At 43.9% G+C, this 24950-nt stretch overlaps 1 protein-coding gene across 1 annotated transcript in view; it reads right to left on the reverse strand.

Annotated features, from left to right (window-relative positions):
* insrb (insulin receptor b) overlaps positions 1-24950 on the reverse strand; it is a 69563-nt gene that overhangs the window by 33986 nt on the left and 10627 nt on the right. Inside the window, exon 2 of the mRNA XM_086116235.1 lies at positions 15806-16354. Within this exon, the coding sequence (XP_085972361.1) occupies positions 15806-16354 (549 nt within the window). The remainder of the gene's footprint in view (positions 1-15805; positions 16355-24950) is intronic.

Here is a 24950-nt window from a genome sequence, read left to right on the forward strand (position 1 = left end):
ATATTATGCGTCTACAATGCGGGACGCGGAAGTAACGAGATGGCTGCACAGCTTTAAATCCTTCTTCCATTGTAAATCAAACAGTATTCTTCTTATACCGCTTTGTTTTCTTCCCGCAGCACAGAAGAAATGGCTGTTACCAAAGCATTCCAAAATGGTATTTGATAAGATTTAGGTCGGCGATTTTGCAATGGAAACGCAATAAAAAGGTTCCGTATGAAAAATAACCATACCGTAGTACGTTCTGGAAAGTACGCTTCAGGGTGTAAATGACAAGTACACGCCAGCGTGTAAAACGACCAGGTATATTTATTTTGTTTTTTTCCATAGTTTTTTTACCTGACAGAAAAGGTTGTTGCTGTGTTTTCGGTGCACAGCAAAGCACGGTGTCTGTGGTTGGCTTGTTGTGCCGCACCATTGTATCACGGACGTCATTCATCGCCACAATGCATTGAACAGCCGCAGGTAAACAGCCGTTGTGTGTGTGCATCTGTATAATCAGATTTGAAAAAGTCCAAATGAGGTTTAAATCGAATCAGTGTGGACAAGAGAAGCCGGGTGGCCCTGAGGGAGAGCAGTTAACAGGAGACGGTAAACAGGTATTGGTGCTGGATGCTATCAGCGGCCATGGCGGACTCCTGATAGAGGGAAAGGTTACCGAGAGGCTCGTTGACATTTTTGAACATTACTGCTTTTGTTTTTCAAAGGTTGCACTTTCATACCAGCTCAAAGATCTTATTCATATTTGAGGTTGAAATAAAACAGGGCAGTTCCCTCAAGTGCGACTTGTAATAGCAAGGCGAGCATTCTACCAAATATTCACATGGAGTCAAGACTTTTAAGGTTGAATACCACTGTGGTCGCATTCAGACTAAGACCTCAGTCCAGATCACATGGAGATCACGTGGAGAATGAGAGGCTTACCTGCACGTGTTATGATTTTTTTTTCTTTCCTTTAGCTATTTTGGAACTTTTTCTAAAAGAAGAAACAACAAAGAGTGTTAAGAGAAGAAAAATGTGAGACCACAATGAGATCAATGTGCAGCGAATGCCACGAGAACTAAGGGGGCATTCAACGCAGTAAGGCTAGCATCACTACATGCCTTGTCACTTTTTAAAGTTAGCTTGAACATTTGATTAAATTTCAAGTTTTACCATTAATAATGGGTAACTTCTATTCACAAATGTTTTTCGTTGAGAGGTGTGAGAGTCATCCTGACAGTGAAATCGACGAACACAATGATAACATGTTTAAAGTTTTATTTAATTTCGGGCCTGTCGAGACGTTTGGGGTGAATTCAGCGCCCCCAAATGTCTGTGCGCAAGGGTGTCGGGCCGTTTCGGGCGCAGGGCTCTTTGAAGTCCACAGGTAATCGCTTTACCGCAAGGGTGCGAACAGATGGAAGGACGCTGGACTATTTACTCCCACTTGAGAGTGGGAGTAAATAGTTTAGGAACAAAGTGTTTTAGAATATCAAAAGACAGTTTGGGAACTGGTAATAAGTTTCACGGCCCAGGCGAACATTTGTCATCTGCAACGTCTGCGACTTGTTCGTGGGAGGCCAGAAATTAAGGTGTCAGAGTATCTGGGGTTCAAAGTTTGACAAAGGTTCATCAAATCTCTGACCGAAGGGCCGGACTGGGGGCGTGGTATGCAAATGTAGAGGGGTGTGGGGGGGGGGGGGGTGTTTTCATTGTAATTTGCATATGTAATCAATAAAAGTTCGACGAGAGCACAAGGATCTTGGAGTGCGATCTGCGGAGCAATCGCCGTTGGTTGTTCTGGGAGATCGTGCTCCCGTCGACTGCAAAGACAATCTTCCCTGAGTCGAGTCGTTTGTTTAAACTTGTCCGGGTAAATCTCTTGACACAGCCGCAAGGATACTTGAGGGTTGATTTATTCACACTTCCAATTTCATCACTTCAAATTTCCTTTTGCAGTTGTGGTGTTCTCCCAAATCTTCATTGGCGGAAATTTCAGCGCTGCCCCAAGCGCACAAGCCCCTTTTAAACACGGCAGGCCTGATCGTTTTTGCACCTTTTGCCAAAGATGCCAGCAATTTACTAAAGTGAACTTGGCAACACAGCCTTAGCTATTTGGGATCTTAGTCAAAGACTGCATTTTCAATCACGTGCAATCTGTTAAGAGCGAAAGCGTAATTTATTCAGCCGCTCTTTAGGATCTTAGTTAATCAGGTTCATTGATTTGAATATTTTCCTAAACAGCAGTCAGTTTTGAGACGTGACTGAAAAGAGGGAATGTCAATAATTTGACTTGGTTTTTCAAGTAAATGTTTTATGATGGCAACAGCAAATTGTGAAAATTCTGGGAAAAAATCTGGGGTTGCTTGATTGATTGTATTTGGCTTTAGAGATTTCAAAAAGGTGAATGAAGCGAGGTGGTTATACATTAATTGGATATTTTTTACCTTGATTGTAAATGTGTCAAATCTTTTAAAATTTCTGAGACGAGCGGCGCTGTAGAGCAAATCTCAAGCAATTAAGCCTGAAAGAGACGTAGCAAATGGTCACTCGGATAAGACAAGCGGATACGGCCATGCATTCAACCCAGTACTTTTCACTACAACTCCAAAAAGCGCCATTGGTCAATTCATCACAGTCTCTGGTCTATATTGTAGAATAGAGACTGGAGCATCTGTCTCAGTCTCCACATAGTGTCCACAGACGCTACGCCGTATGGACTTTCATGAATACAGTAGCCGTTCTAGCAAAGGAACCTGGGAGTGGAGCGTGTTATCTATTTGCAATCTTGTCCTATTAATGGCTATTTATGTTGAACATGGATTTTGTTTGGAACAATTAAACCCAGCTGATAATGTTAAAACCCCTCAACCAAAGGACACCCCTGCGTCCCTGCGCTCCTGTTTACTCGCAAGACTTTGCAGCCAATTCGTTCAGTGGAATTGGCTGAAGGAACGCTCGTCTCCTTGCAGTATCTGCATGGATTGACTGACTAACACAGGCGGAAGACCAGAGAGGCACAAGCCGGCGTACCATCTGGAGGCTTACATTCTTATGAAGGACACGATTTGTTATCAGATGTGCCAGAAAGCGATTCCGTGAGTTCCCAAACGAATAGAATAAAATCATGTGCTGATTTTAGCTCATTTATTTTCCCTGATTTGCTGGTATGATACTTTCAAAATGGTTGCTGGTGTAATAGGCTGACGCACTGGAACTGGTATCCGGATCGTGTGCTTTTGGGCACACACAAGAAATATTACAGAAGTGGCTGATGTCATTCAGCTCATCAAAATCTTTATTAATGTTACATAATCACACAATGAATCGTGTAAGGCCACATATGTCCACACGTCTATGGGTAGCATGTCGTCGCTGTGCTGTTAAAAACATGCCTCCATTTTTTCTTAACGTTAATGACATGTCTATGTTACGGATATTCCATGAATGTAAACATTTTTAAAAATGACAAATACGGACATACACGATTTTCACAGGACAGCGACGATATGTGTGTGTGTGTTTTGTGGACATGGCCTCAGTCATGAGTGTAAATGATTTGTGATCTCAATTGTTCCTCCAGGATAATATAAACCTCCATGGCGATAGTTGGCATTGTGCGCACAGTAAGTGTGGTTGACAGGCCTAAAAAACATTTTTAGTTGCAACAATGCCATCACGAGGCTCGGCTCAGGCCCTGGAGAGAGAGCAGGCATGATAAACATTAGCTTGGTTGGACGTCACCCTGCCTGGTGATGCACGGACACACACACACACACACACACACACACACACACACACACACGCGCGCACGCGCACACGCACACGCACACGCACACGCACTTGTAAGAGAATAGCTCACTTAGCTCATAGCCTATTTAAGGGCTTCGCTTTGGTGCCATTCAGTGTCATCTCCGATCCATATTAGGAGACACAGACAACCCCTTAGTTAGAATTGATTTCAACCAGAGGTGTCAAAATTAATCGTCTAATCAACAATCGACTGATGATCAAATGAATCAACCACTGTTTTAATAATCGAGCAATCGTTTAGCGCTATTGTTGAACTTAACATTGTCCAAATCCTTAAAATCACCAGTTCCAAATATGAGACCATAGAAAAGGGTGTTGTGCTCTGTCCAAGATAGGGATGAGATCTTACCACAAGTGGAGGAGTTCACGAATCTCGGGGTCTTTTTCACGAGTGAGGGCAGGAGATCGACAGGCGGATCGGTGCAGCGACTGCTGGGACGCAGACTCTGTATCGCTCTGTCGTGGTGAGGAAAGAGCTCAGCGGGAGCTCTCGATTTACCGGTGGATCTCCATTCCGACCCTCACTTAAGGTCATGAGCTGTGGGTCGTGACCGAAAGAACGACGGCCCGGATACAAGCGACCAAAATGAGTTTCCTCCACAGGGTCTCTGGTATCTCCTTCAGACATAAAGTGAGAAGCTTGGTTATCTGAGAGGGGCTCAGAATTTGACCCGCCGCTCCTCCACGTTGAAATGGATGAGGTGGTTCGGGCATCTGCTTAGGATGCCTCCCTGCTGAAGTGTCCCACAGGCAGGAGGTCCCCAGGACTCACTGGAGAGACTACGTCTCCGGGCTGGCCTGGGAACGCCTTGGCATTCCCCAGAAAGAGCTGGAAGAAGTGGCTGGGGAAAGGGAAGTAGGTGCTTCCCTGGTAAAGCTGCCGCCTCTGCGACCTGACCCCCGATACCAGTAAATAATGGATGGATGGCTGGATGAAATGTTCATTGAATTACTACTAACATGCTTCTGCTTAAATGAAGTCAGCATTCTGTTGCCCTTCACGTGTCATGACAAGAAACTTGGCTCAAATCAAAAGCTGATCTTCCTTCAGCAATATCAAGATACGATATTGATGATGACATACTGTTATCGCGAGCAAAGTAGTGCATGATTTATTGTAGGATTGCTGTAAATCATATTCAATCATTTGCAATGTCCCATATTGTTCCACTTACTAATGTTGAGATTGAGTTATGTTCAGGTGATCAATGAACTAAATATAGAAGACTCAAGAGTTACAATCTGAAACTTACACATGAAAAGTGTGCATTCAGCAAACACAATAGCTGCAAATCACACTTTTTGCCATCAAGCACGGGCGATGTGGACAAATAGGTTGCGACCAATCACGTGGATTGGAGCTCCATGCGCACCAATCACAGGAAGCCAGGGCAAATGCAGCCATCTTTAGTAACAGGAGCCAGGGCTGACAAGTTTGGTCTATCATTTTGAGGCCCAGAAATTCCTGCATGTCTGCATACCACAGTGTGCAAGGGGGAGGAACAGGGGGGAGAAAGAGTTGGAGAGACAACGAGAGAGAGCACAAAAGCGGAGGGACAGATTGGGGGGTGGGGGGTGCGTGAAAAAGGGAGTATCTTTCCCAGAGGGCAGAGCAACGGGGAAGAGAATCGGAGACCAAAAAAGAAAGACAATGACAGGCATTTCTTCCAATTCTTCATCTTCCCGTTTGTGTGACCCGTTTTTCCAGACGACTGGACAGCTAGACTTCCCGACTTTCTTGGGACGATAATGAGCAGCACCATCTCCTCATAAGGGCAACGGGACGTCAAGCAGTACCGGGAAAGGTTACCGTGCTACAAAAGTAGATCGAGATGGCAGTGGAACTAGAACAGCCATTTTCACTGCAGTCTTATAACTCACCGCTTGCATTTACAAAAGTATCTATCATTGCACCTTTTATATTTGTCTTCCAACTTGTTGAGAGGGGGATGTCGCAAACGGCAGCCAGTAGAATTGATATAATTTATGATTTTACATTCGCTTTCAGTAATGGGAGCACTTGACCTGAGACGTGACTGGCTGCCTGTGCAAACCACTCAAGCAATAGTCTACATTCACAATATATGCAGTCGAATCCCGAACTTCCGAAAATGATGAAGTGGGTCCTCCTTAAGAGGAAGCTCTATCAAAAAGGATGCACCGAGAACCCGTAGGTTCTCGTGGAAAAAGGAAAAAAAATTGCCATCAATTATAAAAAGGAGGCTTGGTTTGAACAGCAAGCAAACAGAACAAGGCTAAATTAACTCACGGGAAATGCAAGTGGAGCCGGCCGACATAATGATATGCATTTAATATGACATAGAAGTGTCTTCCATACAATATCCAACCCTCTCTTCACTTCTATGCGTATTTTGATGTGTGAGTGGTTGTCTTCGCTCTCGCTACAACAATGAATCAACTCACTCAACAACGAATGATGGTTAATGTAAATGCAACAATGCTACTACGAGTTTGCGGGTCTACAGACTTAAAAATAAACAAGACATTTAAAAAGAAATACTGGAGGTGACGAGGACACATGGAGAGGATGTTTTTATAACATGGACGACAGTAAAATCAGGCGTGTTTTGTGTGTTTTAGTCATATATTGCTGCATAAATATGATTTGCTTTCATCATTGGTTATCAGCGGGTTCAGCTATGAAGGAAGACATTATTTCTTTCAGGCTGTCCAACTACACGCACGCACGCACGCACGCAACAAAAGGAAAGGTCCCGCTCTCCTTGTAACTCGCCTCAGCATCTGTCCCTCCCACCAACCGCATCCCAAAATGTACATTATGTCACAAATAAGGCCTTAACTGAAAACAGAATTTCTGGAGTGTTCCATTACAGCCACAAGTAAATTACTCCGTGTACTGCAAATTCTTGGACATGAAGCATATTCTGCGTAGGGCTGAGCTCCCCGCTAAAGTGCTAAGTGAGTCAAACGTGTTCAACGGTTCAAGGAAAAGAAGCATTTCTTGGACAAACCCTTCAGCGAAACGAGGTCGGTCTGGAGAGAAAAGTGTGGAGAAAAAAAAGAAAAAAAACACGTAGGCTTGGATGGAACTTCAAGGAAGGCGAGGTCACATAAGGATTCAGCTGAGGAAAATCTCATTTAGAAATGTCGATTTCCGGCGCTGACTTTTGAGGGCTCTCTGAATGCCGACGTGTTTGGTGGATTTGGGTCGAAGCTGCCTTGGATGTTATTGCGTTAGATCTGTGCCACAATTCCGCGCAGTAATGGCAAATTTTAAGCACAAAATCATGCTTTTGTGTGCCCAAGAATTTTTTGTGTTGAGCTTGACAGGTTTGACAAATGAATGCTTTTTGTTTTACTTATCACATTTATTATTCAAAAATGTTTTGGTCTTATACTGTAGGTTAGACCGACGATAAAATAAAGTCAAACGAACCATGAATTAAGATGAGGGACTGCTTATTTCCTTCAGTCAGCGTTAATTTCGACTTGCAGTCTTTTAGGCGTTCGCCATTCACGACAACAAAATTTCAAGTTCAATCAGCCTGCCATGCATGTTTTTAGAATGTGGGAGGAAACTGGAGTACCCGTAGAAAACCCACGCAGGCACGGGCAGGACGTGCAAACACAACAAAGGAAGGCCGGAGCCCATGACCTGTGCACTGTGAGGTTGACTCGCTAACCACTGGACCACCCGAAACTAGAAACTTGTAGACCAAATATCATCCTGAGTTATTGTCCAGACAAACATGCTAAAATTTTACAATTATGTGCATGTATTTATGGCACAATTCAACTGCCATAGGGTGGCCATTCTCAACAGAACCATTGTGCAAAACAAAACGAAAAAACAGGACAAATATTTGGGAAAACAATCGTGTTTTTGTCATATGATCTGTTGGATGAGCAAACGAACAAAGGAGAACGACCCACTTCAGATGATTGCACAACCTGGGGGAAACCCGGCTTTCCCATGAAGATGATGTAACTGATATCTTGAGAATTTTAGAAGTCCAAATATCCCAGCAACACCCTTCAGCTGAGCTGCCGGACAACAGTGAAGCCGTGTGTGCAATGCAAAGAATTTGATGAAGAATACGCCTCACATATTCCAAATAGAGAACAGACCAGTAAGTTTGGTTGCAGACTTTGCTACGCTGTTGTGATCACATAGGTATGAACCTCGCCTATTGCTGCTAGAGGGGAAGCACAGTGAATTCTGCTATTAGGAAAAACTCTTTTCATTGTCAACATAGGTACACAAAAAAATGAAAGCATAAAAAATTGGAATTGGTATTGTGATACTTTTGGTGTGACAATGTTGGCTAGAGCAAAGGCGACGTGTGTTTCTGGGTGTGAGCTGTGGCCAATAGCAGCACGACAGTGAGCATAATTTTTTTTTTTTTTTTTGGTGTTCATTTTAGAGGTGCAACCTATCTGTTATCAAATTATTTGAGTATTATTTTAAATAGCCTATTATTTGTTGAGAGACCTTGTTTGATTGTAAATTGTTCAAATCCTCAGAATGTCTTCTTTATGATTCTCATTTCCGGTGTCCGCCATGAAAGCAGATTTTTTATGTTTGTGTTAAATCAAAATAAAACATTTGCAAACATTTTTTTTGAAAAACAATCGTCAACATTTTTGCCTATTTTCTGACGGTACGGATCAAATCGCAATCAATAATCATATACATAATTTTTATTTTAAAACCAAAATTGTGTTTTCTCCACTATCAATTTGAAATTCTGCCCTATTTTTGAAAAGAGGAATGAACATGAAGACATTTTATGTCCAATTCATTGATTAGTCACCAAAAGAATCAATGGGCAAATTGATCATTAAAATACTCACTACATGGCGTCAAGGTTTATTAGATTTTCAGCGTTCAATAAACAGCTGAAACGTGTGTCAGCAACTGTGACTCTCCTTTCCTCCATCGATGGCTTGACAATAAGTACAGTGATACCTTGATTTCAACTAATTCATTGCGCTGCGAGCTGTGCCCTTGTTTGCTTTGTATTCTGAGTCAAAACGCGAGTTACGAACCATCCTCAGGTACGCCGCCGCTCGAATGAAGGGGGATTTTTTTTTTTAAAAAAGAGAGAGAAACTGTTGTGATGCACTTAAACTAAAGTGCCAAACAGACCAAGCACACAAATACAAAATGAAAACACTAATGGTGTGGAGCTGCCACTCACACTGATCTAACACTGTTGTCGATTAATTAATCGAATATAATTGGTTGTCCTTTGCTGGTTTTATTGCGGTGCTCTTGTCCAGTCCATACGTTACACTATATTGTGCTGGTGTAAAATCAAGCTATTTACATAGCTCACCCAGCTATGTAAACGAAGCCGAGACGCAAGGCGGCGTACACAAAAGGCAGCTCAGGGATTGGCATTGCATTCCAAACTTTACTTAAGCGAGCTGATATGAATTGTTCCGCTTGGTGGCTTGGTTGTCAAGTCCTAAGCGGCAGTGGAACAATTGAATCATTCCATGAGAGATTAGTACAATGGTTTTTGGGAATGAGCCAGTACTCACGTAGATGTTGCACGTGTCCCACGTGTAATATGAAGAAAAATCATTGCATGCCAAAAGCTGCTTTGACATATCCTGGCATTATCTATGACAAAGCTAAAAGCATCAAATTATGTCTCTTGATCGATACACATTTTCACACATCGTAGGTCAAAATCGATTTTAACTGCCTGCGAGTGCAACTTCTGATTTCCGCCACACTGTCGCAAAATAGGCACGGGAATGATCAACAGCAGTGCAACAGCCTCATAATAATTCTGTCAACTGCATAATAGTTTGTTCATCGCGTCGTAAAGCAATTGAGGCAAAACGGAGGGCACGGTTGTTGTTGGCAGCAGACAGCACAGCAGCTGTTGATACAGTTCCAACTAGTTTACAGTCTAAAAACGAACAACATGAAGTCAGCGGCGGAGTGTTGACCTCCGCCGCTCTCTCGGGCACCGTGATTCTACTCAATAGGATGCTGGCATTGAAAACGGGACTTCAGCATATTCAGCCAGCCAGCCACTTATTTTCTACACCACTTAGTCTCATTACGGCCATTGGAGTGTTGGAGCCTCTCCCGGTTGCGTTTAGGCGAGAGGCGGGCTACACCCTGAAATGGTTTTTGTGTGCGTGTGTGGATGTCGAAGTCGGAAGGAGGCGGTCATCTGATCCGACCAAACACCTGAAAACAATCCCCTTCTCTTGAGCGGAGGGAGGCTCGTGTTATATTGCCCTCGAACACACAAACACAATTTCTCCCCCCCCCCTTCATCTCAGTTTTTTCCCTTACCCAAACATCCTCAAGGTGACGAGATGGATATTCAAACAATTTGAAGCTTAGCGTTTGGGAAAAGCTGTCCATAGCAATCGCCCCAATAAATGTTTCCGCCAGCGCGTGGGGTGTTTGTGAATGGGCTCCTGCAAACTAGTTATCTTTCCTTTCACCGTCTCTCATATGTAAGTAATATCTCAGCGCCTTTCTCTCTCTGCCCATTAGCCTTCCCCCGGGGGCCCAGCTGTACAGCTCAGCAGTAGGATGTGCTCTGGACAAAGACAGGAAGTAATGAGGAAGTCCTTTCAGTGAGCCCACTCCGGAGCAAGCACTTGGCTGCCGACAAGCTTTTCCTGAACGGCTCAGACATTTACACAGATGAATAGAGAAGCGCGTGAAAATAAATAAACCGCCATCGCGCCACACGTGAACGTAGAAAATCAAACTACTGCGCTCACGAGGGAACAATATTTAACGTCCGTCTCATTTTCCAGATGAAGCGCATGCCAAACGAGCGACGCTTCGATATGAAACGGCAGATGACGGACGAAGGCGCCGCTGCCTCTTGTTCCGACGCATTGTGTCCTCAGACGCTCTCATCCTTTTCACACGATAGGCTACTTACATCGCCGCTAGCAGCCAATCCCCTGTCGGAACAGTGAGCAGAGGCGTCAGCCAGGGTGCTCTAATTCAGCTCGTGCGTACGTTCGTGTTCCACTTGGCTTAGTGTGCCAAGCGTGTAGTGTTCCCTGCGTCTATGCGCACATGCACTTGCATTGAAATGTGTGTGCGGAGCAGAATGTGGTAGTGCCAGTCCATTGATGAGCTGGAGGAGAGAGTTTTCCAGATCCCCCAAGGGTGAGAGGATACCCTCATACCATACACAATCGACGTCGGCTTAACAAAGTTAATTTGGGACGTCCAGCGTGCTTACGGGCAGCAAGAGGAAAGGTGGCTACATGTACTATCGCTGTCACTTATTCCGTGCAAGATATTCACGGTACATCAGAGACCTGCGAGTGTGTGTTGATGTGAAGGCCAGCCAACAAACAAAGATGCTGCAATTATCCTCATCGAAACGCATTAAAGACAAACATGCCAATAGCTGTAATTATATAGAGGAAGATGCACACTAATGTAGGTAGGTAGCTCTTTGTGTGCCAGTGTGTTTGCATTAGTAGGTAGATCACTATCTGCATTTTAAAAAAGACGGAGGTAGAATGGAATCTTTCAATATGGAGGGATGGTTTTTTTGGAATGAAAGAACACCAATGGCCTTTAAAAAAATATCTGTGTGCACAAGAAAATTGAATTCGAGGCTGTCAAAACCATGCGAAAGCACCAAGCGGCACTGTAACCCCCTAACCTTGGGCTACTTTAGACAAGCACAAGGCTGAAGAAGGCCATTTCCAGAAAAGGCACAACAGCAGCAATGACAAATTGAGGATTCGAGTATAGTTTACTGGAGGAGTATAAAAGTCTAATCTACCATGGTATAGATGTAAAATATTTTAAACCAACATGTCCATTTTCAATCTCCTAAAACACATACTTCTGAACCAGATGTACGACAAAAAATGACATTTTCAACATGGAACAACTGTGCCAGCCCGTGACTAGTGAAAATATGTGTGGAATTGACGGCCATTAAAATACAATGGTCAATAGTCACACGGTCGCATGTGCAGTATTTTTTTTCTTCAATAATGACATTACTCCAAGCCCACAGTGGTGGTATGAATTTAACTGGGGGGGAAAAAAAAGACTCTTATAAATAATGTGGCAGGTTAATGTAGAGGACCTTTTTTTCTGGAATCTGCCTTTTTTTCGGGCAATCTGACCTGTTCCCAGTGTATGGCGACATTTATACTGGCTGCAACCATGCAGGTGTCTTGAAGAAAGGGTTTAACGTTTTTGAATCGTGGTAAGAGAAGCTGATGATGGGCTGTGTTGAACACCGCCATACTTACTAATGTGTTTCTCTTTTCGGCTGCTGGAGCTTGGCCAGTTGCCACCCTGGTGACAATGTGTGGGTGTGTGGTTGCGGCATGTCTGTCGGTCGGTGTGTGCGTGTGTACATGGAAGCCAAACTTGAAACACGCGGCCACGCTCGGAGATAAGTGTGCTGGAATTCTTTTTCTTTAAAGGGGTTCAAGTAGGTTACTTCCTGTGTCGCTCCATTGCTGTTAGCATGATATGAGTAGCTTGTTGTGAACAAAGGACTTTGATTTGGCTTTTCGCTGACTCCTGCCATGGGGTAGCTTACCGCCAACTAAAGGCTCTATGACTGTGACGGTTTGGAACCTTCAACAAATTACTCTCAATGTAATTGATTTGAATGTTAGTCTTCAAATAAAATATGAAACAAAACCTTTCAAGACTGTGCCATGAATTCCACACTAGACGCTTCCACGGATTACGGAGGGATGCAAAGTACTTCTTTAAATGAACAGTGTGAGAGACGAGGCACAGACTGCTTCTTGGCTGACACTTTCTATTAGCTTCATGTGAGTATGTGGAGAGCTTGGACAGGTCTGATTCAAGAGCCCAACGTGTGACAGAGTGTCACTTTGAAGAGGGTGACTGTGTGCGCGTGCATCTGTGTGTGTGAGATGGAAAACAATCACAGTGGGCAACAAAGCACAGAGGCACAGCCAGAGTTCACGTTGACCTGAAACACATTCTCTCCTCCTGCTCGTGTGCGTGTGAGTGTGAGTTGTGCAAGCACGCAGAGTTTGTGAGGCTGAACATGTTGTGCCAGGCCTCAGCAACAGACAAAGTTTGATCCAAACAGCAGCATGATTGTGCTCTCTTATTATCTTATCGGCGAGTAAGAGTAAATCTGGTCATTCATCTGCATAGGTGTATCTATTGTCAGTCCAGTTCTACACTGGCAGCAAATCATAAAATACACTACAGCGTCATTTAAAAACTAACAAAAAAAAGCCTCAACAACCACAGTACATTAATTCGAGCGCTATTGATGTGAAACGATGAAAAACATGAGCTACGGCCAGCAGACGGGAGAATTGGGTCTCGTTTGAATGAAATCACCGTGTCTCAAAGGAACACAGAAAACCATGAACATGGTTGCTGTTAAAAGCACCTTGAGATTGATGAAAGAGTTTACAATGTTAAATCCATCAACAACAGTGTTACAAAAGAGAAGAAAGATGACAGAGATGCTAAAAATTTAGAAATCAAAACACTGACGAATTCTGGGTACACAAACGCACATGCACACACTACTAAATACTACTACTCCTACTACTAAATGCGCAAATGGTTTGTGAAGTGTGTCAAATGTAAAATAGTTAAACTGGTAATATATAACAATAAGAAGAATATTTGTAAATACATGATTTTGCCATCAAAAGCACATTTTCATTGTCGTTGGTATTTTATAGAAGAGGATTGTTCAGACGTTTGAGGGGTCACTAAAGCAAAAACAATAGCATCAAAGTTACTGCTGTGCATGAAATATTTCTTTTCCATAAAAACCTGCAATTTTTGAGTCCAACATTAAGTGATTTGGGTGAAACTAACCCATATTCTACTGCTGATTTTTTTAAAATGGGAGAAAGTAGAAAGAAACTTTTTTGTGATGTTTGGTCATGTCTGTGTTTCCATAGCCATAAAACAATATTGCGAGATCCTTGCAAAGATTAGTCAGACTGCTCTAAACTGGCTGGCACTCAAGGTTTTCTTTTTTGAAAATGGCTGGCAGTGAAAGAGTTCATAAATAGAATAATTTTGCAGACTTGATTTTTATTTTTTTAGATACATTTTTAAATGCCAAAAAAGAAATGCAGTCACTGTATGTTTTGATCAGTCAAATTACAGCCAGCAGCCTTTGCTATAAATGAATATGTCTCTGTCAACCATGGTTTGAATTGTCAATGAAATTTTTATTTCTGTAACACGTGAATTTATTCTGTGTGATAACGCACGCAAGAGCGCGCGCGCACACGCACACACACACACAGTGGTGGTTTTCCTGCATGTCTAAGATCAGAAGAATGTAGGCGCTCCCTGTCTCTTACCTAAGGCAACTTCGAACTAAAAAACACAACACCACAACCCGACAGTTTCCACATGTACAAACGTTAACGGTGCAGCTAATGTTCGGCTGCCCTGCACCTGTGTGCACTCAATTTTAAAAAGAAACAGCACTGGATTGGGCGAATGTGCTTTCAAAGGGATTGAGGTGACATTGCAGCCCTTTGGAATGACTCACACGTTTGTAAATATTAAACACTCACGCCTCAAACATGTGGAGTTAATGCCAATTTATTATCCTTATGGAGCACTCTCTCCCTTGCATACGCAGTCGCCTGCAGCAGGGCCAGACGGCCACCTTGCATCATGTGCTAGAAATGGCTCCAGCTTTCACTACACGGGTCTGTATCGCATGACGTGCATCATACCTCCTCTCCCGGCCTATCAGGGCCAAAGGAGACATGAACGCACATGCACAGACATTACTTGACGTACCATAAACACGCTTGTGTTTATCAGTCGACATCCCCCCCTACCCCCTGCTCCCCTCACTCTTTCCCTTTCCCTGGTCATGGCAATTTGTCTTTGAAACCTAGTCCTGTCCGACATGTAAACTATCTATTTTGTACATGTGAACGACGCAAGAGGTGCATGGACACACACACGAGATCACTTCCTATATCGCTTTCCATTCCAGAACATTCTGGAAGGATAGCGAGGAGCCAACGTAAATGCGGGCTGGGACAGTTGAAGTTCAACTATAAACACGGACGCGGCCGTTACGCTTTGAACGCTAGCCTCTCCGTCAGACACAGAGGCGGACGAGAGAAAAAAACAAGGCAAGCTATAATCGCTCTCAAAAAATAATAAGCATTCTCTCTGAGTGTCCTACAATAGACGCCATTCTCTGTGTTTATGGTAGGAGAGGAAAGACTGACTGGTCGACTGGCCAGCCGGAGCTCTGGCAGGCCGACGGGCAGCAGCGCGGAGAAAAGCCGCAGTTCTTTTTTTGAATAAAGGCAGAAAAGAAAATACCAACAAACATGTGTACTATACTGTTTATCCCGATCCATGCACCCTCTCCTTCCCAATGTACTTTTCTTCCATAATGCCTACCTTGGACTGTGCAGTTCCCTGACTCAACAATAACGCCTGAGTCATTTCGGACTTTAAGATGGCCAGCCTCTAATTACGAATCATTTCTTCTGACACACATGCTCCAGTCAAAGAATGCTAATCAGAGGGCATTGCCTGTCCATCTTTCTTTGGCCGTGGATATCAGGAAGACCCCCCCCCCCCTCCTCCCACTCACCAAATGAAGCTGATAGCACACAAATCAACGACTGACATACGTGTCTCATTGGACTCCTTCGGCAACCAATAACACAAATGAGGACAGTCAATATGGGGATTTAACCTTTCCCACTGTTACAAACCTTGGCCTGGAACCTGAAGTAGTGGCAGGATGTCAAGTGTCAAGAGTAAAATACGGTTGGTGATCAAACAGGCACTTCACTTGTGGACTTTCTGATTCACATTCTACGTAAAGAGGTCAGATTTGCAGTATATGGTGGATTTTAGCAAGTGGTAGTCCCGGGGGGGAAAAGCAAGTTTCAAATTCATGCCTCGTGGTGAAAAGGTTTATGAGACCCAACTCGAGCTTATATAAACTGCTATCGAAGGGCTGAGGAGAATAAAGCAGATATTTGGCCTTTCAAATGCACTTACTTCTCTGGCAGTGGTTCTGAGACCAGCATCTTCCCCTGAAGTGCCCGTTGATGGTGTTCTGGGGGCAGACGGTCTGACCTTGGGCCGTGCCGGGACACACGTCTCCGCACTCCCGGTCATTCTTGTTCTCCACAATGTAGTTGTCTTCCACCGAGTCCAAGATCTTGGACCAGTCCAGAGTGGCCAGGTAGCAGAGATCTGGGTTCTTCTCAATCCTCACAGCCCCCCTGGTGATGTTCATGAGGCTGTGAAGGCCCACCTCCTTCAGTTGCAGCATCTCGTAAATGACAAGGGCGTAGTTGAAGAAGAGGTTGTTGCCGCGAATCACGGTCAGGTTCGGGAAGAGATCGGTGAGGGAATCGAGGCCGTAGACGCGGAAGAGCAGCATGTAGTCGGTCACCACCTGCAGCTTGGGGAAGCTGAGGCCCCGAAAGTCCTCGGTTTTGGTCTTGAACATGAGCAGGATCTTTAGGTGGCCCTCGATGATGGTGCAGTTCTCCAGCGATTGGAGGTTGGTCACATTGTTGCGGATGTCTTTGCTCTGACAAACTGCAAGAACAGACATGACACAAGTTAACATTTTCATAGTTATTTGCTTTATCCAAGAACTGCTTCAACATTTATTTAGTGCTTTTTCTTTTGAGAGACCTCATTATATATAACATTTTCAAAACGGAGCTATTAACTTGGCTCTTTCATCTTGCCAAAGATTAAATGTGCTTAAGTCAAATTTGCTAGCAAATATACTGTAGTAAAAAAAAAAAACTTGCATATTAAGGAATAGGAATATGAAAGAAATTTCCTTGATTAAACATGAGGAACATGGACGGTGTTGACTACACAAACTAACCGTCAAGACATGCTGTTCTTTTCAACTATTTTAATGGGATGGGAGTTGTTGTATCGTTTCAATGTCACCGAAGCTAATAATGCTGCCTAGGAGAGTTTTGCCTTCAGCAAAGCTGCAGCTTAGCTTTGCATCGCCCATGTCATCTAGTTGTTCTCCATGAGACCACAAATTAGTTGGGGGACTGAATCAAAAGTGCATTTGATGGTTGTGGCTAAGTAGCGCATGATATCATACAGTACAACTATTATGCTGACAGCTGAACACTTATTTGTACACTCTGAACAACACCAATGGAATTCGCTTCAAGAAATCCACCTAAGTTTACGAAAGCAAGCAAATGTGAATCTCCGTTGAACACTCTTCTAGCCCCAAATTAAGCCATGAAACCTCAAGTGACGTTGGATTAAATATAGAAAACCCATAAGGTTTTTCCACTCGCTACTCTTTCGCATCCCGTGAACGTTGCATTGGCGCAGATTTTCTCCAAAGAGGAAACTAGTGTATGACACAACTCTGATCTGACTGACAGACATGAGAAGGTTAACCGAGGCATCGCCCGAAAGCTAAATGCTTATGCACGCTTATTCATACTCTTGTTCAGCTGTAGTGTACTCGCACCAACACACAAGCCCACATTTGTTTCAGCGAACGCACGAGCACACAGGCACTCGCGTCAGAGGAGAAAATTCATTAGCGGACATCAACTTAGGGAGATCCACGGAAGTGAGTGGTACACAGTATAGCTTCAAACAATTTATTCAACGTTGGGGGAAAAAAAACTGTAACACGGAACCAAAAGACACACAAAAACAAACCACTTCTTTGCAGCAGTTGGTGTTATTCCCAACAATAACGTCAACATTACACCTCGTGCACCTCCTGCCTTATCACCTGGACACATCAAACAGGCCTTCGGGCCAAGCGCTCACCGTCAGCCTGCGGCAGCTAATTGGATACCCGTTGTGCAACGCAACAACAGAATGGATTGCACAACATCTGCATGAGCAGAGTGTAACACACGGTCTGGTCTGCCTGTGTGTTACGCAGATCTTTCCCACTTTCATGTATTTTACATCTCAATGCAGGTAAGAAATACATGACCGATCTTGTTGGAGCTGACAAGGAATATTTTTGGGCCGTTGTACTGCAGGGGAGTGCCACAAAATGCTCGTCTTGCTTTTGGTTAACAAGAGAAAGCGTTCACATATTGATCACCATATTACTTTAGAAACTCAAACATGGTGGAACTCTTTTTACGAGACAAGTTCCACCTGGACACTGTTATTAGTGAATTACAACTGCCTTAAGTGAAAGCCATCATCAAGAGCTTACATTTAAACCAACAAACATGAAAATAAAAAAAATGAATAAACTGCCAAGTGGAGAAGTGACCTGTCAGATCCAGTAGATGGAGCTGCAGTGAATGAACGTGAGAGGGCAATTGGTGCCTACTTTGTAATTTGCATGACCACCACCTACGGGATTGGAGTGAAAGCTATCCGCCTAGCATGTCAACTTTACATTCAAATAGATGACGTCAGTAACTCAATATCACTTATATAGTCCACATAGACGTACGATTCTCACATTCATTGTTTCAGCACTGTTAGTGCGCCTTTTCCAGATATTCTTTGTGCATTTTCATGAATATACAGTAGGTACAGTATTTATGCCACACGTCACCCAATTGGTGCCAGCTGATGTTGGTCTGTATTAACACTCCCAATTCCAAGAAGTAGTTTGAAGAAGTCAATAAATGCGTGCGAGACGTTTTGGAACATGATTTTTTTTTTTTTGCTTTCCACAGGACTAGGAAAGACATCGAGTGATGGGGGAGAAGGGTGGCAGGCAAAAAAGAAGATGAGGTGAACAGAGGAGGGGGACTGGAGAGCCAGAGAAGGGACAGGAGTGAGCGGGGTGAAAGTGTAACTTGAGCCCGGGCAGGAACGCAGAATGACGTAAGTGACCTACAGGACGGTTGGTGATCACATGCATGAATGGAGGACCGTGGTGGATCACTGTTACATGACCGCCAATGTGAGCACAGACAAACGGCCACACGGGGGGCAGCAGGGGAAGGGGGCTCGCTCGGCTGCTGACTACCGGACAGAAATGGCAAAAATGAATAAGCATCTCAAATGTAAAACAGTCCTTAGCATTTATCACACTCCATGTCAATGCTGCCATTTTTCGGCAATTGAATAAATATGTAAATACTGCAGCAAATGCAAGCATGAACTTTCGTAACCCTGCTACGTGCAGGTGGAGATGAATGCAGTGGTGGGTGGGCGTTTGGTTTGCTGGACAGTGACCGTGACCCCTCCATTGCCCAGCCTCCCACTGAGCGTGTTCTCACTGGCCACACAAGAACTCTTAATTACAATAACAACCCAATCAGCCTCTAATGAGCCTTGGGCAAGGGTGGGGGGTATACAGAAAGGGGGCTTGTTTTGCCATTAGAGAATGGAATAACAGAACAGAGGAGCCCAGACTGGAACATACTGTCCCACACTGCGGACCTCCAGAAGAGATATGTGGGCTAACTAACCACCCTTGCTTTCTCTCTGAACGATGAAAGGTAAAGATGGGTGAAATACAAAGTAGAACACTTGGCAAAAATTATAAAACAGGAGGAAAATTAAGGATACAGCAATCCCCTCTGCATTTTGGTCTTTCAGAAAAAAAATCACAAAATGCCCCAAAAAAAGCCCTGTCTTACGAGGAAAGTAGTATAGCAATTGATGTCAAGGAGGTATGGTAAAAGTGTGTTCACACAACTAGCCTGGATGTGAGGGGAATAAACAGTTCAGCATCTTACGCTAGTATGTTTCTTTTGGCTTAATTCAATAAGCTCCCACAGCTGCAACCCGGCAGGGAGTCACTGCAATTTCAGACCGATTGTTCTCTTATTCTTAAACTTGTGCGAATTGAATCTGAATCCACCACCAGGAGGCGGCTGGCAGAGAGAAAGTAGACGTAGGCTGCTTTAGAAGGTCAAATCGGAGACCTCTTCGACCCAAGCTCGCCTCTGCCTCTCGCTGAAGCAAAGGGCAGCCACATGTTAGCTTAGTGTGAAACCAGGCCTGTGTAGCATGAAACCAGGTGGCTTGTCTAACTCTGGACTGTGACAAGTTTCCTCTCCCTGACATCTTGGCCGCATGTTGTCTCACATGAGGTGATCTGCTGATTATAGATTTGCCGGCAGCGCACTTGCTGAACCGACGCCGTGAGGGAAGAATATGTGGCAGTTGTTCCGAGCAGAAAAATGCATTTGTTTGTTCATAAAGCTGTGGAAAGTCTTGAGCCGTTCAGCCAGCTCCCTGATGCCAAGCTGTGGCTTCCACGGTGAAAAGTGATGCTAAGAAATTGCATGAGGGGCATTTTGATCAACACGTACCAAATTGCACTTCCAAAACAAAGATCTGAGGACCACAAAAACAGAATGGGCTCCAGGAGAGTGAGACGGCCGGTTGGGTAAAGACAATTTGCTCCGCAAAAGTAAAATAAAGAATGGAGAGTGCCACTTGGTAGAGCTGGATCCCCGCCAAGGATGCAATCCTAATTTGGAACAGCACCAAATTATATGCCTTCATTCAAGCCGCCCTTGAAGGCAGACAAAAAAGTAAATTCTCTGTTGGCAGGGGTGAATTTCCTGCCTTTATGCAGACGAAAATGTCATGGTTGTAACTTGTCACGACGAGGGGAGTTCAGTCGGCATGTGTATTGTGATTGACCTTTACATATGAGGACAAGGCCAGAAGGCAGAGGGAGGACCGAGAAGGGTGAGAGGGACTTTGTGGGTTGGAGCACCTGTTCCTCCACCGGCCAGGCCTGCTATTGGGGAACCTGGCAAGCGGAGCTGGCCTGGCCTATTTATATACAAATGCTGGGTCCCGTTACAGCCATGGCACAGGGCCAGGCTGTGGCAGATTGAAGCGGGTAAAAAAAGAGCAACAAGGCAGACCCCGTGCCTTCAGATGAAACCAAATCACACTGGTGGTGACTTTGGCTCAACTCCCTCGAGCTTCCGATTCTGGCGTAAGAAAGAATGAAAGGATCGGTGCAGGCAGAGGGAGACAGAGAGACAAGATGTCAAAGTAAAATCAGCGATGGCGAGATGAAGAGGTGGTGAGTCATCAAGACTTGTTTGGGAAAATGACTCACTATTTTCTTCTTTCAGGTTGACCCCAACAGTTTTCTTAATAGGAACTGAACCTACAAGACCACATCCAACAATTCCTCGTATTGCACTTTGGGAGTTAAAATTCAGATTGTGTGCCTCGCATAAACACACTGCCCTCATGCAAGGTACCGTATGGGCCCGAATATAAGACGGCCCTGATGATAAGACGACCCACTCTTTTTCAAGACTCAAGTTTGAAAAAAGACTTTTGAACACCAAATTAATTTTTATACAGAAAATAATTACTATTGTAAAGAGTCTCAAAATATCAAACATTTTCTTTCGGGAGTCCGTTGCAGTAGTTAGGTTCCCTTTTGTAGTGGTCTAAATGTGCTGCTGTACATTGCTCGGGTGACAGCATAATCACATCTCTGTTGACAATGAAATGCAATTAGTGAATAGAACGAAAAAAAAAAAGGCATCGATTTAAAAAAAAACACATGACCGATCGTCTATATACTTTAATTTTACTTTATACTTTTGTTTCACTTCTTTACATACACACTAGATTGCGCTCAATTTTGCTCTTGACACCACCGAGGAAAGGGTCATCATTGCACCTACATGAGCTGCAGTCAAAACACAAGCCTGAAGAGGATTGACTGATCCGTGCATGTGGCGAATTTAAATGAACTGGATTACCCTGAAGGAAACGTGGCTCAAATCAAGAGTCAAATCAGTTAAGATGTGGTCAGAAACCTGTTTTCAGAGATGGTCCAAAAGTTCTTATTATTAAAAAAAAAAAAAAGTTACTTGTGAGACACAACTTGCCAAGAATTGCACATTTATTCAACAATAGATTTCATGAAGCAACTTTATGGATTGGCTGTTTCTCAGTCTGCTTTGTTCTAATACTGAGAAGGCACAACAAAAGGCCAAGAATTCAATCCATATGTGCGGCAGATAAAATGGTCATCGTCTCTGCAGCCAAAGTTTTATTTTACTTGCTGCACAGTTCCCCATTCCATTTTTCCCCTCTGCCTTTCTTCCGTAGATGCTTCAAAACCTTGCAATGAAAAATCTCGGCATGGCCGAACACTTTGTCTTCCGTTAATTTGATGTAATAACACGTGATTGGAAAGACACGCTTATTTCCGCTCCCCCGTGGAAAACAAAACAAAACAGAATTGGACAGCTTCTAGTGCTGCAAACCAAAGACAGAAAAATCCCAAAAATTCTGGCCCCGCAAGACCAAACGGCCAAACCAGGTGGTGCTTCAAATAAAAAGGCATGTTGAGGGGAGAGCAGCATTCCTGACATAGTCAACACATTTGGCCGCAGACAGGGCCACGAAACGGGAACAGGTAAATCAACGGCAGGCGAGACTATGCTTAGAATACTGTACAGCGAAAGGGCAGACGGCACGCGCACACACAAAAGCGGCGCGCATGTGCGTGTGTTACTCACAAAGTGTGAGTAATACAGAAAACATCTGATATTCTTTTCATCTTCCCACGTTAGCCAGCGGAGCGCCGCGGCACAGTCTTGGTGTGGTGAACCTCGGCCTGAGAGGGGAGGCTGTCGGGGGCCCCAGTTGGCCTGCTTGACTTGCAGCCGCACAGCTGCAGCTGCAGGGCCAGGCCACAGCAACGCTCCGAGCCACAAACCAGAGCGACATGAGTCGAAGCTACGCCTGCCTGCCTGCCTAATGGCTTTGCCATATCAGCTTCTTCCATCCTGTTTTATGGCTTTGGAACTTGTCTGTCTGTCTGCTTAGCCCGGTGATTCCCAACCAGTGTGCCGTGGCACATGAGTGTGTCGTCAGAGCTCTGGGGGGGCACTTATCAAATGTCACTTAATTGGTGAGGAAAAGGATTCATTCATAACAAACAGCATATCTTTGTCCATCTATCTATCCCAGAAATTTAGAGTGATAGAAAAAAACAAATAAATGATCTTCTCTTAGCTGGCAAAAAGTATGACAGCGACATCTGTGTCCTCTTTTTATGCCAATTTTGTTTGGTAGTGTGCCATGCGATTATTTTCGAAATGTGCCTTGGCTCAAAAAAGGTTGGGAATCGCAGATATGGTACTGAAAAGGGGTTGGAAGAACAGGGAAAAGGTAAAGAAGCTTTGGGAGGGATGAGAAAGAAGGAAGATACGCGCCTTCTGGGAAATTGGACAAACCAAGACAGAAACTGTGAAGGGGGAGAGGGTGGAAGGATTGAGAGCCCAAGGGCCAGATCAGTTTAATGGCCCGTTTGTTCGTGCTGATTGACCACCAACTCTCACTGGTTGTGGCCGGAAAACCACACACACACACACACACACACACACACACACACACACACACACACACACACACACACACACACACACACACACACACACACACACGTTGCTTTTTCCATATCTCTTCGTGCCACTACCTTTTCCATTGCTCAGACCTGCACCCACTGCACAAACGCTATGAACGCAACAAAAATCGACTGTATACGTTCATACTATCTTTACCACTGACCGAGTAGTCCCAGGAGTGGAGGGGGTGTGACCACAGCCATATTGTTAAATGACGACTATTCGTTACGCCAAACCTGGGCAAATTACGGCCCGCCGGCCGGATCCGGCCCGCTGGTCTTTTTAATCCAGCCCGCCGATGGTTGGCACAGTACACAATTAAGGTTCGATGTAAATGATTGTATTCATTTCATTTGGACTTGTAATGACAGGCATTTCAACGCCAGGTGGCGCAGTTACTTGAAGTTGCAGAGCTCAGGGAGGGAGGGGGAGACGATACGGAAGCCCGCAGTAGTAGCGTTAAATTAAGTAACTCCGCTCGATACGACGGAATAAGTGTGTCCGCGCCGCTATTTCCAATCATTGATTCCAAAACGACGACATGCAAGTGACTCTTTATTGCAGGGAGTTTTACTGGAATTGCGAACATTTTTACGTCCTGCAGATCATGGCATCCAAACGAAGAGGAACAGTAAGTGAAGTACTTCTGATTAAACGAAGCGGGTTACAAAGTACGAAACATTCGAGAGACGCTTGGAGTCTGAAAGACTCAAATCTTTGAAAAACAAGGAAGCGATTCTTGCTCAGTCCGATTCTGGGTGTTTCCATGCTCAGGGTGAATTGTATGCGGCTCGACGGACAGTCGAGTAAATAAACGTTTCCTGAAATGGTTTGACTGTTATCGTGCTAAAAACTTTCCGCAAACTGGACCGCTAATAAGAGAGCAATCGATTTCCATAGCGGTATGGCTGTGGCTGGCTTCAAAAGTTCAATACACGACATCAGCTGAGCAACGCTGTCTTGTGTGGTGATCGAGGGGAGGTCAAGTTCGAGACAGTGAGTGGAAAGAAAGCCACCAGGTCTTTTACGTGTCTCATTTGGGAGAAAATAGTCCTAATTTTGTTATATTTTGTCATATACCTGTACTGTATGCTGCAGTTTATGGGCAATATATTGTTGCACTTTGTTGCTTGTGTTGTCACACATGTATGTTGTTAACATACTTGGACGTTCATTACAGTTGTTTCACTGTTCTCATTAAAAAAAAAAAAATTAAAAAAGTATGGTAATACTTTAATACTTTTGTTCTGTTGATGTTTGGTATGGACTGTCAACATATACATTTTTTTATATGTACCGTATCTTGTGCTGACCCGGTCCACCTGTCAAATTTAGAAATCAATGTGGCATCCGAGCCAAAAGGTTTGCCCACCCCTGGGCTCGATTGATCTCTCCTGAACAAGAAAAAAAATCAAAACACTGAAACATGCTTGCTTATATTTTCTCTACATTGTTTGGCAGTTAGGACAAAAAATGTGAGTTCTGTTACATTATTACTGGCATACAAAGACATTGTGCTATCTTCATGGGAAATTTAAAATCAGAAAGCATTGTAGTGTTCATCTTACTGAAAAAGAGTTACAAGTGTTGCACAATTAGAATTGTTTTGCATAATTTCACTGAAGAAATCATTTTTCTGTAAAATAACTGCACTTTCATTATCTAGAAATAATATATACTCTTATCAGCTTCTGTAAACAATGTCATTAACTTATTTCAACGTAGAAATAAAATCGAAATCAGGAGTAGATTTCTAACTTTTGGCCCTCCGCAATATTTTCTGCTTCTCATTTGGCCCACCCGGGAAAATAATT

The sequence above is a fragment of the Hippocampus guttulatus genome, chromosome 7 (assembly GCF_054856545.1).
Source record: "Hippocampus guttulatus isolate MCC_2025c chromosome 7, RoL_Hgut_1.0, whole genome shotgun sequence".
NCBI classification, from domain to species: domain Eukaryota; kingdom Metazoa; phylum Chordata; class Actinopteri; order Syngnathiformes; family Syngnathidae; genus Hippocampus; species Hippocampus guttulatus.